General features: G+C 48.8%; 1 protein-coding gene across 4 annotated transcripts in view; it reads left to right on the top strand.

Annotated features, from left to right (window-relative positions):
* KIF25 (kinesin family member 25) overlaps window positions 1-3,990 on the top strand; it is a 40,387-nt gene extending 36,397 nt beyond the window's left edge. For 3 of the 4 annotated variants that reach the window (XM_068676884.1, XM_068676883.1, XM_068676882.1), the window contains 2 exons: window positions 1,971-2,126; window positions 3,375-3,990. In XM_068676884.1, coding sequence (XP_068532985.1) covers window positions 1,971-2,126; window positions 3,375-3,532 — 314 coding nt within the window. In that variant the 3' untranslated portion in view covers window positions 3,533-3,990. Of the gene's footprint in view, window positions 1-1,970; window positions 2,127-2,586; window positions 2,742-3,374 lie in introns of all 4 variants that reach the window. The other variant, XR_011094859.1, reaches the window with a different exon arrangement.
* Window positions 3,991-14,465: the final 10,475 nt, after the last annotated feature.

The following is a 14,465-nucleotide window of genomic DNA, read 5'->3' as shown; positions in this document are numbered from 1 at the left end:
TTTGAAAACTGAACTAGCATTATGAAAGAGTCCTTTACATTACTGCCAAGAATTCTTGCTGCTCCTCACTGTTAAACTTTTGTTCTACAGAAAAGCCTAATATAATACATTATTTTTTCATTTGCTCTGAGTGCTGGAAATTGTTTGGTAAACATGTAATTGAGCAATGTTGTGTGGGTTTTTCTTCTCTCAGTTCAACCAGGACAAACATTTACTTGGTTTGGGGCTCGGCAGGCTCACTCTCATCAGTATTAGATGTGGACCAGCACATGTGGTAGACGAACCTCTGCCACCGGCTGCACTGGTGGAGATTTGAAGATGCCAGACTTACTCTGATAAAAGCGAGGGCAGCTATTAACTTGTAGTTGTTTTTAAATGTAGACAAGTCTAAGTGAGCAGAAGTACAGCAGCCGTCACGCATGTTTAAGATGTACATCAGCACTTTGGCTTGCTGGTGCCACAGCCATCCTGAGCCCTTACACCAGTTCCAAGCTAAGTCATCCCTTCCTAGCAAACAGCCTCAGTTTGAAAGCAGCTAAATGCTTTGGGGAAGTTCATCTGACCAAACACAGATACGAGTGGTTTAAATGTGTACCCCCCTGACCTATTTGCAGTTTTTGCTTTACAGTGATAGCTGCTCTCTTAGGATCCCCTCTTCAGCCTAGAGATAGCTGTAGACAGAGACCCAAGTCTACAGTTAGTCTGAGACGCATTGTACATGTATCTCAGATTATTGTCCACCCTGTGGCAGGGTTTTCTGAGTGGTTTTGCTCTGTGCCTCTCTGCCAAGAGGCTCCACCATTCCAGCCCCATCCTGCCCCATTTCTACAGCCCTCTGCCCTGGCTTCTGTGGTTATTTTTGCCCTAACCATACCTTTCCACATTTGTCTCTTGAACACCTCTCTTGTTCTCCCAGTTTGGAAAATGCTGCTCTAAAGGGGCAACAAGATCCCTGGCCCCTCTCTATGTTTTTCTGTCTGGAGGTGGGACAGAAGACAGGTAAGGGAACTGCAAGCCCCTTCTGACCCCACCCTCAGCTCTGCCTAGCATGGATCCTGTGCTCTGGGTAGTGATAAATGATTGCAGATCCACGTGTAGCTCTTCCACTATCCTGAAGAAAGGCTGAATTTGAATAATAGGCTGCTAAATGCTAATAGCAAGTTTCTCTACCCCAAATGATAGAGTTAAGGACAGGAGAAGTTACTCTTAAATGGATGCTCATCCAGACTGATCAATGAGTTGAGATCACAGTGCCTTTGTAAATTGGTGCAACTCGGTGAGCAGACAACACCCTTCCTGGTGCTGTTTGAGGTCAGTACAGATAGTTACAGACCACCGTGCTGGGTGGATGGTAAAAGGGCATCATTTTCCTGTGTGACCAACCATAACAAATCATACCATAAAGAACAGCATCTCACAGACTTTGGTGAGCATAAACCTCTCACACGTACGGCTGCTGTACAGTTCTGTTTCTGCAGGTAATGCTGTCAGTGCCACTCTTGTTCCTCCTAAGAGTTACAGCGTGGGCAGTTAGCTGTTATGAAAGTGGTGGAACACACCAGCCTTCTCTCCCAAGGTGCCGTGGCCTGCTGTTTTCAAAAGCAGTGCTGTCTTGTCCGACCTTACGGTGTTCCTACTTTCTCAGTTCCCTGTTGTGATACATACGGAGCCAAGATGCATTGTACAGCTGAAGGCATCAGCTTCAACACGAGGTACTCTACACCATCTGCAGGCACTGAACCTTCTTTAACCTACCTTCAGACGAGCAGAAATGCTGCACAATGGGTTTGCACTCTGCAGTGAGCAACCGCTGCATCTTGCCTTTGGCATGGCTGGACTGGAGGTCATGGCTCAGAATCTGTGTTTAAAAACGTTGTCTCAGCAGTGTGTGATACAGCACCAGCATTTCTCACAGATGACAGTCGAAGCAGCTTTACTTGCTCTTACCATTGCCTTTTTCTCCACGTTAGGCATGTCTGGAGTGACAGGGGCAGCACTGAGAGAGACGTCCTTCATTAACCGCAGCCTGTCCGCCCTGGCCGATGTCCTCGGAGCGATAGCGGAGCAAAGATCTCATGTCCCCTACCGAAACAGCAAACTCACGCATCTGCTCCAGGATTCTGTAGGTAAGGAAGTATTCTGGCCTTTGTTTAACAACGCAGACTTACTTTCCCAGTCTTTTCCCCTCCTTTGTTGCGCAAAGCCAGAGGAGGATTGTGCAGTGACACTCCTCCTACGTGTGCCTCTGTTCGCAGGAGCGGTGTGACTACACAGCTCCAGGAGTACAGGGAGAGCTCTGAATTTGGCAAAGCCCTCCTGTTTGCCAAGGTTCAGTTTATGAATGCATTTAGAATAATCACATCTCTATCAGGATAGCGAAGGGTAATGATTGTACCTCACTGGTGTTTCAGGTCACGTACACTCTCAAGTTAAGCTTCAGTCTTTACTACTACAGCATGCAGCCATGCATTTGCACGTTCCTTAATATTGGGCCCTGAAGCAGTAGGACAAAGGAGAGAGACTCCAGAACATATGCATGGTACTATACTATGACTCTTTGTATCTGGGTCACCTCTTCCTCTCTAGCTCCTCCTCTGTGCAGAAATAATTTTAAAGCAAGTGGAATTCCCTCAGTACTGTTGGATCGGTGTCAGTCCATGGGGTAGTCCATTCTTCTTCTGCCGAAAAGCATCAGCCCTCGTGCTTTTAGTCTCCAGTTCAAAGCTTTGGCAGTGACTCAGGTAATAGCTCTGCAGAGTTTCTGAAAGACTATGCACTGTGCTTGAACTTCTAATTTCATCTACTGCTAGAGTCCATCCTGTGAAAGGGGAAAGCGAAAGAAACAAGTCCAGGAGCTAAGCTGTGTGGGCACCGAGCCTGGCTTTAACCACGTCTGTCTGGTGCATGACCTGGGTGACACTGTTTACATGAAGTGTTGAAAGTGGTGATTTCCTTGTTTGCTTGATCATTCTCTGAACTTTTAGTAAATCTGTTTTGCTTTTTTGTCACAAACATGATAAAAAAATGTCACACAAAGAAGATCCTGAATTTGCAATCATTTGACAAAGCTTAATGAGGTGTCCAGACCTTAAGATACATGCAGACTAACTGGTAATGCTGTAAGGGAAAAAAAAAAAAAATCTCTATTACAAATTACGAAGTGTTTATCCTACTGAAAAAAGCATCATATTGGTAGACATAGGCTTCATTTTAAGGAGTTGCCTGTTTTCCGTAGCCTTCCTCATGTTGTCTTCTGCTTCATAGAAGCACTGGCAGCCTATACTGGTCACTATGTACATCTGTACATTACTGGTGCATAACTTACTGAAAATAACAAGATAAATGAGCATGTTTGGGCTTTTTCCTGCTTCCAGGAGGTGATGCCAAACTGCTGGTGATGCTGTGCATCTCTCCCGACCAGAAGTACTTGACAGAATCTCTGCAGTCTCTGGGATTTGGAACTCGTGCTCGGCAAGTTCAGAGAGGACAGATCAAGAAAAAAAATCTCCCAGTACAGAGTAAAGCAAAATAAAACCTAAGACTCCCATGGATTAAAGTATTATTAATGAGTTCCTCAGGCTGAAATGTATATCGTTGTCCTAAAGCCATTCTTTTAGATATCAACTGCCAGATAAAATAAGCAATCCTCAACATGGCATTAGTAAGCCATAAACCTGCTGATAATGTTCTAGCTCCAAAGATAATAACAAGAATTGACAACAGCTACCAGCCATGGTGGACTCTCATAGAAATAAATCAGGCTTTCTTAGGAAAGCTACTTCAAGACATAGTTTTGGCGATGTGTTTCCTCTAGGCAAGTAAGTAGAACTAAGTCAACAGACCCCTGATTTAGGATGGCTCGCTTCTGAAAGGCCAAGGCTGCCTTCTGTTTTTTCAGTAGAAGGCAGGAGTCTGAACAGCATTCCAGTGCTTCAGAGCAGCAAATGAAATACTTCCTCGCAGCTTACATTAAAATGAGACACATCATCATGGCTCGCTCTTCTGTCTGGCGTGGATGGGGTCATTCCCAGTGCACTGTAGACAGGTAGGAGGGTAAAGGAGCCCATCAGCTGTACTGAATGGAGTTCTCTCTGGTTTTAGGTATGGAATAACAGCACTAGTGAGATGGAGAAAAAGGAGTAAGGCTACAGCTGTTACACCTCTAGAATGGAGCTTAGGAAGCAAGTGAGGGGTCACACAGCTTTTTGAAAACACGTTCAGGTTAAATGGGTGGAGCGAATCCCAGCTCTGCTGGGTTCACTGTGACTACAGCTTTGCCTCTTGTTTGTTTGTTTGCTCACTCCATGAGGGCTGAAGGACCCAGAACTACAGCTCCTAATGGCTAACAGGACCTAATTCCTACAACCATTTCAGTAGCAGTCCTGCTTGTTGTTTCAGTTGCATTTCCAAAGTTAACCACACCACAACATTGAAGTTGTCCGCACACTCTAACAGCATAAATACACACCTCCCATCTATCAAATGAATAAAACACCAAGAACCCAGCTCATGATATGATGCTAGTCATCCTCAAGAGGCTTTTACACTCCTTCACCAATAGTGAAACGACATCGCACGGGGTTAGTGAATGAAGTTATATGGACAGATGTTTCAAGGAAACTTAGGCAAGGTGAGAAGTGATTCTGAGATGAGTAGATGCATTCAAATAACATCTGATGCATTTTATGCACTGCTTTATAGCTCAGCAGAGGCCTCAGGATTCACTTTGAATTTTTACCTCCAGCAATCACTCTGCCTCTAGCCTGGGAGAAAGGTCAGCACTAGGTCACTGCAAGAAGGCTGAAGTTGCAGTGGCCTGCCCCAAAGGCTGGAGTTTATAGTACTCCAAGTCACTTAGCCTTCACAAGCGTAAATATTTATCCAGAAATTATATAGCATACTATTATTGGAATTTCACCCTTGAATATGTAACAGCTGCTGTGTTGCATGCGGTGCTCTGGTGCTCAGAACATTGGCATTGCAACTTGCAGAGCTGTAATAAGACTTGTTTTCCTAAATAATGTCATGAGGTTAAAAATGCCTCAACTTTACCCGATTCCAGCAGTAACAGACGGGTAGAAAAAGAATCTGGACATGGGACCTTATAAAGCTGAACGGTCACTGAAGGAATCTCAGATAAGAAAGTGTCAGAGTGAGGAATGTCAGCCTGTTAAGCGAAATGCAGGAGCAGACAGCTTCAAGCTTGCCCTAGTCCGATGACAAGGCTACTAAATCAGCCACGATTAGAGCTCTGAAAGTGGTTAAGTGACATGAGGGGGATGAGAGGGCTAGCTGAATCCACCAGCATCTTTAAGGCCCTCAAATATTTTTGAGGATTTTGCACTTTCTAAGTGTTGCGTGTAACTTGTTATGATCTGTGCTTGCTTTTCTGGAGCTGCTCTCTAAAACTTGGCCTTTATCTATCATCTGTGTGACAGGGAAAAAGCAGCAATGCCTATTGTTAAAGCTGAGAAATAAAACCTTTAAATATCAGCAAATACCAAAAGTTTAAGTTTCTACATTAACATAAACTCTGCCAAATGGTGCATATGCAGCATTCCCTATTCCTGTTTTCCTTTCCAGTGTAGCATATTACTCCCTGGCCTACGCAGCGAAGCGTACAGGCTATGCAGGGCAGCAGTGTTAACATTTTGCCCTAAGAACTTTCAGTTTGGGAATTTCCTGGGTTACAGACACTTGATTTCTCAATCCCAGCACCAGCTTCGATGCACTGAAGGAAAGAACGGCAAAAGTTGCAAGGGCGAAATGGCTTTTCTCTGGTACCTGCGTTCTGCATCGCACCTTGCCCTGTCCCCTTGCCAGCTGCAATACAGGCTGCAAAATAAGCACCACGCAGCTGCTACCCACTGAACTGGGTTTCAGATGCTCCTCTAGAATTTATTCTGCCTTTTGCCTCGCCCTGCCCATGAGCTGAGCAAACTACACGTGCAGTGGCAGCTAGCCGCCTCCACCTCCTTCTCAAACCATTCCACAAACCACAGGGCACACCAGGCAATTTGGCCCTGGGAATATTTCAGCAACTCGGTTTAGCATCAGGTTGGCCAAGGGGCAAATGGTGTGTAGCCTGACAAGCGCAGCAGCTGCTGGGAGGCCACTGCTCATGCCCACGTGTCCCCGAGCACCTGGTGTGAAGGGAAGCAGCTTCCAGCCCTCACCTCCTCGACCCCTGCTTGCACAGCCTCTGACTCACCACCGAGTACCCTCCGTAAAAGCAGAACATCGGGATCTGGTCTGGAGACAAAGAACTGGAGCTCACGTCCTGCCCCACGCAGGAAATTGTCCAGATCATAGGACATTCACGCTGGGGATCCCTATGCCCTTTGTGCAGAAGCCGCTGAGCTTCCCCCTGACCTGGGAGCACTCTGAGCAGCAGAGAGCAGGGAAGAGACTTGATTTTCAAATGAGCACAATTGCTTAACAGTGCTGCAGCTCAGCACAGGGTTAAAAAAAATCAATCAATAAATAAAAGCGGTAATTAAACCCGCCCGCACCTTTGGCCAAGTCTGAAACAAAACCCCGACCTATGCTGAAGTTTGAATGTTATACATTCAATTTCCACGTGTGGCTTCATGCCTTGGCAGCAGCCACACCGCAAAGAGAGGCTGCTCAGGCTAGGAAAACCATAATTAGCATTGGAAGGGTCACAAAAATGCTTAATTTGTTATTAAATAGTCATCATCGCCGACTCCATTTGACGAAGAGCTTTTCCAAACCTCCGCAGAAGGCGCAGGCAAGAAGGGGGAGGTTTTTGGGAAAGGCTTTCAGCTCCTGCTGTGGGCAAGCAGTCACAAGCCGCCGGGCCTGCGACCCCTCCGCCACCAGAGCAAGCAGGGGCAGCGGCTGCAGAGGGAGGAGAGGCAGGCCCCGGGTGCAGGCAGGCTGAACGTACCCGGCCTCTCACAAACTCCGTGTGGCTTTTGAGCAATGCTTTAAAAATAGCCCCGCCAGACAGCACCGCGAGCCATGCGCCGTCCAGAGGAGGGCAGAGGGTGATCTAATTGAAGGGCGTGAGCGAGGGGAATTGTTGCCTAGGATGTTTTTCTGTCCCCACGTCCCTTTTAACAAAGCAAGATTTTAATCTTGCAGCGTATTCGGTTTCTAAATGAGAGAGACACAGTCTGAGAGAGAAGTTGAGCGTTTCTGAGCTCACGTAGGGCTCTGCCTGGGGGGAGCCGACAGCCGCGCTCAGTGCTGTTTGTTCGGATTCATCTTTAATAAAAGGCACAGTCCCAGCGGTCCTGACTGGGGTTGGCAACGTGTCCAAACAATCAGCGTCCTAAAACTGCGCTCGGTTGGTCTCTGGTGACATTTAGGGGCAAGCATGGTGCAGCGAGGGAAGGCCACAGGCCTTGGGGCACCGCAGCGCCTGCCCGGAGCTTCGCACGTCACAGGAACCACGCGGGCAGCGTGGGGAGTGCTAAAGCCAGCTGATAACACACCTCCGTGCTCTACTGCAAATCCCTCCCTGAGCTCATGGACGGGGTTTTATACAGGCTGTTTAACAGCCTCGTTGCCTCACAACAGGAATCCTTTCCACCTGTGCTTTTACCCGAGCTCTCCCACAAACAGAAGGGTGATCCCCTTCCCCACACCCAGCAGCCTGAGATGGATCAGATGAAGCATTTAGAAGAGGAGTCTCAAACACAAGACTCGAATAACTTTCTGTAGTGCCCCAAACCCACGTTGTGTGTTCAGTGTGACATCCCTAAAGACTGGGAGATCAGCCTCAGAGGTCCTGCTGCAGTGCAGAAATGGTGACGTGCCCAAAGACATCCACACGTCAGTCCTAACAGCGCGAACACCAGGGCCTAAACACGGCAACAGGAGGAGAACTGCAGAGCTCCAGCTGTAACAGCAAGTATTTAGCAACAGCCTTGATAAGAAACGACGAGGGAAAAATCCAGGCCATGGTTAGTCACCAGACTCCAGGAACAAGAGATCTGCACAGCCTGTCCACAGACTGCAGGCCAAAAATGAGCCCTTTTCTCATCTCCATGGGGAATCCAAAAAGAAGCCAAGTTATCAGCCCCTTGATCCCGCAGCCCCTCTGGCCTCATGCTTGCCAGCACCTCCTCCAACACGTGTCCCCTCTCGCCCTTTTTCTGCCACATGAAATTAGTGCCCTGGCAGGGCTGAGCCAGTGCCCAGCAGTTCACTTGGAGGCAAGCACCAGAGGCGTGTTATTCCCTCTCATTTTCCTCTGGACTGCACTAAAGAGTTTCTGCCCTCTTCTAAACAAAGAAGAAAAAAAAGAAAAAACAACAACAAAAAAAAAACAAACCACTACTATAAAAAGTTCTGGAAGCTATGGCAGAGGCTGTGAAAGTCCAAAAGGCAGAAGATGATATTTCCTCCCTCACGTCAAGGGGCAGGAAGAGACGGCGATGCCTGACCACAGCAAGCTGCACCCGCACCTTCAGCAGCAGCACATCTTGCATTCCCCCCAGACAAGGAGAGAGGACTTGCGACAGATGAAATACTCCACGGAGCAACACACAACAGCCACTTTCTGGAGACAACCAGGCACAACAGCACACGGGAAGGGACAGGATGAGATGGGATGGGATGGGATGCCCTTAGCAAGCCATGGCCCCCAGGCAGCTCACCCACAGGGCCGCACCACCAGAAGCTGCTGGTGACTCACCTCCTGGTGCAAGGACCTCCACCTTTCCCCAGCTCTTCTCTGCAGAGGAGAGATGGTTTCCTCCACATTGATTGCACTTGTCTGTGGCACCCTCCTTGTGGACCTACTCCCAGCTGTGCTAGGGCATCAGCTGAGCCATCCAGAGCCCTTCCTGCCCCTGCCCCTGGGCAGCAGGATGCAATTCAGGGCCACCAGCAAACCTCGTGCTTCTCCAGGCCCAGGGCATTACCTCTGAAGCATCTGTCCCCACTGTCACCATGCTCTGTGTTTTTTCTGTATGTTCTCTGGATGAGAAATTGCACTTGGAGCCGTGTGGGCACCTGCCTGGAATTACTGAGGCAGCCCAGAGGCTGCAGGACTGCAGCGATGAAGCTGGGCTGGAACAGTGGTAGCAGCACCTGGGGCAGCAGCTTTGGGGCTTTCTTAAAGCTCGTTACCCTTAAAGGCGTGGGGTTGTCTGAAAGCTCACCCAGAGCTCTCGCAACATCCATGGAAGGCCACCCGCATGAGCTCCTACTCTCTTTTGGGCTGCAGATCCAGAAAAAAAGGATAAAGCCAGCAGCATGGCTGCAGGGCTGTCCCTTCACATGCTCGCCCCCACCCTGTGTTTTTCAGCAGTAATTCTGCTTCAGCTCTCAAAGTGGTTTGTGTTGAAGCAAATTGAAAAGTTTTGTGCCCTCCCTATTATTGGTAGTGCAAATGTTAAGGAAAATTGCATCCAGCTGCTCCCACAGCAAGTCCTGCTGCTCAGCTACAGCTGCAGGACAGGGCCAGCTGAACGCCTGGGTGTGGAGCCAGGTGGGGACTGCAGCTCTACAGAGGTGAGAAACAAAGCCCTGGTGCTCACACACCTGACCTCAAGGTATTCCCTAAGTGTGAGTTTGGTTCTTGATGTCCAAAAATACACACAAAAAATACATTGGGCTTCTGGATGTTCCCTAAACGCACCTCAGTGCATCAGTACTTTAAAAACAGGATTACGGGAGCCCTCTCTTCACATCTGTCTAGAAAGACCATGAGCAGAGCATTTGCATTAGCCATAGACGGATCATCTGGGCAGAAAACCCCTTGTGGCCCCAGAAATACTGGGAGGAGGGGATGGGGCACTGCCAGTGCCGCTGGCCCCGCAATGCAGAGCAGAGCGCTCAGGAGCTGCTTCAGCAGAGGCTGCGTGGAGCCTGGCCGCAGCTCCTGCTTCCTGCCATCAGACCTGGGGTAAAGCTCCCGCACACCTACACCAAGCGATTTAACGCTAAATATAGGAGCGCAACCCACAGGCCAGACAAGAAAGATTTCAATACCTCAGCCAGGAGCAACAGCAAACTGCACTGCCTCTTATTACCAGTGGTCGGTAAGCGTGGGTGCCACAGTGGTAGGTACAGAGCCGTGTCACTGTCATCCCTGGGTGCCGAATTATGCACCGAGGGCAGAAAAACACCCGTCCTCCTACAGCGTGTGGTGTTGCTCACAGATCCCCATTGCCTGAGCACAGAGCAGCGCATCCTCACCACACCGGTGCCTGCAGCAGTTGCGGCAAAGGGAACCGGGAGGTGTCCCAATGGCACTACCCTGGGCTGAGGTTTGGGGACACGGAGGATACCTCTGTGTGTGCTCCTAGAGTCTCTGGAGGGGATGCTTTTGGACACTCGGGCCTGAGGTGGCCCAGCAGGGAGGGCAGTGCAGCCTGCACCCGGTGAGGAGCAGGGAGCGACCGCTGTCCTCCCAGTACTCTGTGGCGTTTTCCTCTGGGGGGGCTGAGACTTAAGACCTGTAGCACATGCCGCACCCAGTTATCTCACTGGGAAAATAAGGGCTGGTATAAACCTGTTTGTGAGATTTAAAATAAAAACGCGGGACAAGGATTTCCAGGAATAAAGATCAAGCGGAGTTTTAAAATCCCACAGCTATGCCCTTCACCAGCGCTCTACCAGGAAGGCTAAACGCCACCTCCAGAGCCGGGCTCGGGCACCGGCCGAGGGGGCAGCGGAGCACGGGGCGGCGCCGCCAGCCTCCCCCCAGGCCCTGGGCCCCGGCCCCGGCCCCGGCCCCGGCCCCGGCCCCGGCCCCGGCCCCGGCCCCGGCCCCGGCCCCGGCCCCGGCCCCGCTGCGCTCCTCGGGCGCCGCCCCGCGCCCCGGCCCCGCGCTGCCGCCTCACGGCGCCGCCTCGGCCGGGAGGGGGCGGCCCGCGCCCGGCCATGGGCCCGGCCCCGAGATGGCCGCCGGCATCGGGCCCGGGCACCGCGGGCAGCGCTTCTCGCTCCAGGGCTGCTCTGCCCCTCGGAACGCCTCCAGCTTCCCGGGGCTCACTGCTCTCACTCGGCCCAACGCCCCCGTCAGCTTCAGCACAGCACGCTTTGCTTAAACGTCCTCAGGCCGGACCTCCGAGGACTTGCTGCACTTGGCGTGCCTCAGCACCCATCGGGTGCCGCACCAAAACGTCCCCATCCCTCGCTGTGTCACTGCATTTCTCCTGCATGTGGGGTTCACTGGTGCCACGAGAAGTCCCGTCTTCACAGACCGGCTCATCCATCCTACATATTCCAGGCAGCAGCATCCACGTTAGCACCTTCTTGCCTGCTATCACTCCATTACTTGTCCAGCAAAGCAACAGAGAAATGACAAAGCCCTTGTGAATCAGATTGCTTAATATATTGCTGTAATATTTAATATTAAAGTTTACCTCTATAAAAAACTGTTACCAACCCCCTTAGCCAAAGTTGTGTGAGCTTCTCGTCCTCAAGAACATATGAAGCAGATACCCAGCAGGTCCTCGGCAGGGGTGGGAAGTACAAAGGGGAAAAATTTCAAGACTAGGGGCAACACTATACTATTGAAGCACATTTTTAAAAATACCTTTTTTAACCAAAACAAAAACCAAAACACTATCTTTAGCAGTCTATAATATAGCCAGGGAAAAGGAGAAAAAGAATTTACAAACTCCTGCCAGCGAGCTCCTTTGAGAAAAGATGTGAATAGCAATACTGGGGCACTCCTTCCGAGATTTTATGTCCCAAGAAAAGCAAAACTTTCCTTTACCCACGCCAGACACTAGGCCAGCAGGTTAGGTGACTTACAGCAGAGCTCCTCGGCAGCGCTTTGCATGACATGCGCTGGTGTGCTCGTCCCTGATGCAGCCCCCAGGGGGATGCTGACAGGAGCTCTCTACACACCCCTGGGAGTTGTCCGCACGCTGTTCTCTCTACCAACCACCGTGAGCAGCTTGTCCCATGTCTCATTACTTAGATTCAGCCCCCATCAGCGCTCCAGCTGACTCCAACCGGCTGGACTGGGTCCTCAAGGTATGACAGAGGCCCCTCTGGCAACTTGCTGCCGAGGCTGGCAGGGAAGAAAAGGAGTTGTTCCAGTGACGGCAGTGTTCATGGTTTTCCACTGGAAGCTGAGCTCACGCATGGGTTACAGCCCAGCAGCACATTCATTTCCAAAACCTATCTATCTCAAATGGAAGACATCACTGACATCCACCTCTTGGAAGGAAAAAAAATATATATACAATTACTTTTTTCTGTCAATACTTTATTGCAGGTGTACATATACTTTTTTTTTTTTTTTTAACAAAAAATTCCTTTCATAGAAAGGAGAAACTTTTACCATTAAAATAGAGTGATTATACCACAAGTATATTACAAATATATACAAATATTGGCAGCTAGTTTCTAACATCAGCTGATAAATGCTTACAAGTTACCCTCTACCAAACTAATGAAACCAAAATAATAAGACATTCTAAATCCAAAGACAAAAAACATCTATTACTAGCAGGAACATTTTTTTTTTTTCATATGAATACAAAAACTTGCATAATAGATATTCACAGTGCTTGTAAGGTATTCACTGATTCACTCTCAGTCTGTACACATAAAAAAAAGTGTCCAGTCTCCCCTTCATATGCATTTGTAACTTACAGTACTGGGGGGAACTGCGTAGACCACTGAATGAAGATTTGGAGCACTTGCCTTCCCCACCAGCCATGAACAAATACAGGGAACCCCCATGTACATACAAGGCAACGGAGACTTGTGCAAGAGCCAATTACACTGCTGTCAGGCAGTGGTATATTTTGTGAACCAGCAACACCAGGACTGCAGCATTTCACCAGTTCTAGTTAATGTTTGGTAGCTGTGAAAAGAAAATACCAAGCTGCTCATTCTTAATGGTTAATAAACACTTCAGAAAACTGGTCAGGCTGAGGCAGGTATGACTGTGATTGTCTTTGAGACAAGTGTGCATGTATGCGAGCACGTGGAACACATGCCTGTTTTGTGACACCCTTCCAAATAACGATACCTGCCGTATTTTAGAGCTGTCCCTCCAGCTCTGCAACAGGTGCAAGAGCAAAGCTGCTCCCTGCAGCACTACCACCTTCCTCCTGGTTCTTGGAGGCGTACAATCTCCAACAGCTTACGGCCAAATAGGTCCCAAGTATCAGGGAAGGCTTAACTGGACTGTCCACAAGCAGCCAGATGCCCTTTCACCATTTAGGTCCATTTAGGAGAGCTTTTTTTTAGATACTGTAAATATGCTTCAGGTACTCTAAAGGTATTTTGGCTTTGCTTGGAAGGATGGAAAAAAGGCTACAGTGAACACACATATAATTGTTCATTAAGAGAAGAAAGAACAGCGTGATCAAAGAGAGCACAGTCAATTAAGTTGTGGTTACAGTGAGTTGTGTCCATCATTCATTCAAACATACGGCTAACAGTTTGGGCTAGATTTGTCTACGAGGATGTACAGCCACTGATGTCACTTCAGCAAATGCAGGTGCATCCGGCGGCCTGAAGTGGTCTCTCTACACCACATTCACTTGCATAGAAACAGTGAGCTTGCAGACTTCACGGATTTGCTATTTTGACAGCGTACAGGAATGCAATTCACTGGACAACTGCTAAGCCTGTCAAGGCAGCAGCATGAACCCTCCCTCGTTGTGGTTTGACTTCCTTCCTTTCCCAAAGCAGCCATCTTCATCTTCCGATTGATCAACACTGTACAACACATACTTCCCAAATCAGCACAACAGCATCATTCAGCTTCTAAAGTTTGCCATGAAAAGCAGTTAGTGTCCACCTGCTGTCCAAAGCAGGTTATGCATGATCTAAGTACAAGCTTTCCAGATGTTGGGAATTGATGGGGAGGGGGTACTAACAGCGGGGGAAGGCAGGGAAGGAAATCAAAAAAACTATACATTTATTTGGATGTAACAGGGCAGCAGTGTGTTTTCCACACCAGACAAATCCCTTAATCAAACAGCATAATTACAGCTATTTTCCTGCCAGGAGCCAGCATGGCCAGCTCCACGGGACTCAAGACCACCCAAAGTACCCCTGGTTCCCCCCCGTGCCTCCATCATCACATCACAGGCCCTACAGCATCGTTCACGCACACTTCCGTGACCTATGCAGGATGAAGTTGAACACAGCCATTGGGAGCTTTGTCTATCCAAAGCGACTTTCTCCAGTCCACATCTGCCCCCAGCAGAGTAAAAAATTCTAAGGAACAGTTCTATGAAAAATAAAGAAAAGAACAACATTAAAAGTATGATGCAACTTAAGGGGTGATCATGCCCGGACAAATTCTCCAGTCACACTCCTGTCTTCAAGAGCCAGTCATTTACTGCTCTTAATTTGTCCTCTGTATGCTCAGAAATGGCTATTTGTATCATCCCTTCCCCCATCTCTCTCCCAAGGATATAGGGATTTATTTACCCATCTATACCATGGCAGTAGTAGAGACAGCTGACAGACAGTTCCATTTGTTGCATTAAAAAAAAAAAAAATACAAACAC

This window comes from Anas acuta, chromosome 3, assembly GCF_963932015.1.
Source record: "Anas acuta chromosome 3, bAnaAcu1.1, whole genome shotgun sequence".
Lineage (NCBI taxonomy): Eukaryota > Metazoa > Chordata > Aves > Anseriformes > Anatidae > Anas > Anas acuta.
This window is presented reverse-complemented; position numbering and strand designations above follow the sequence as displayed.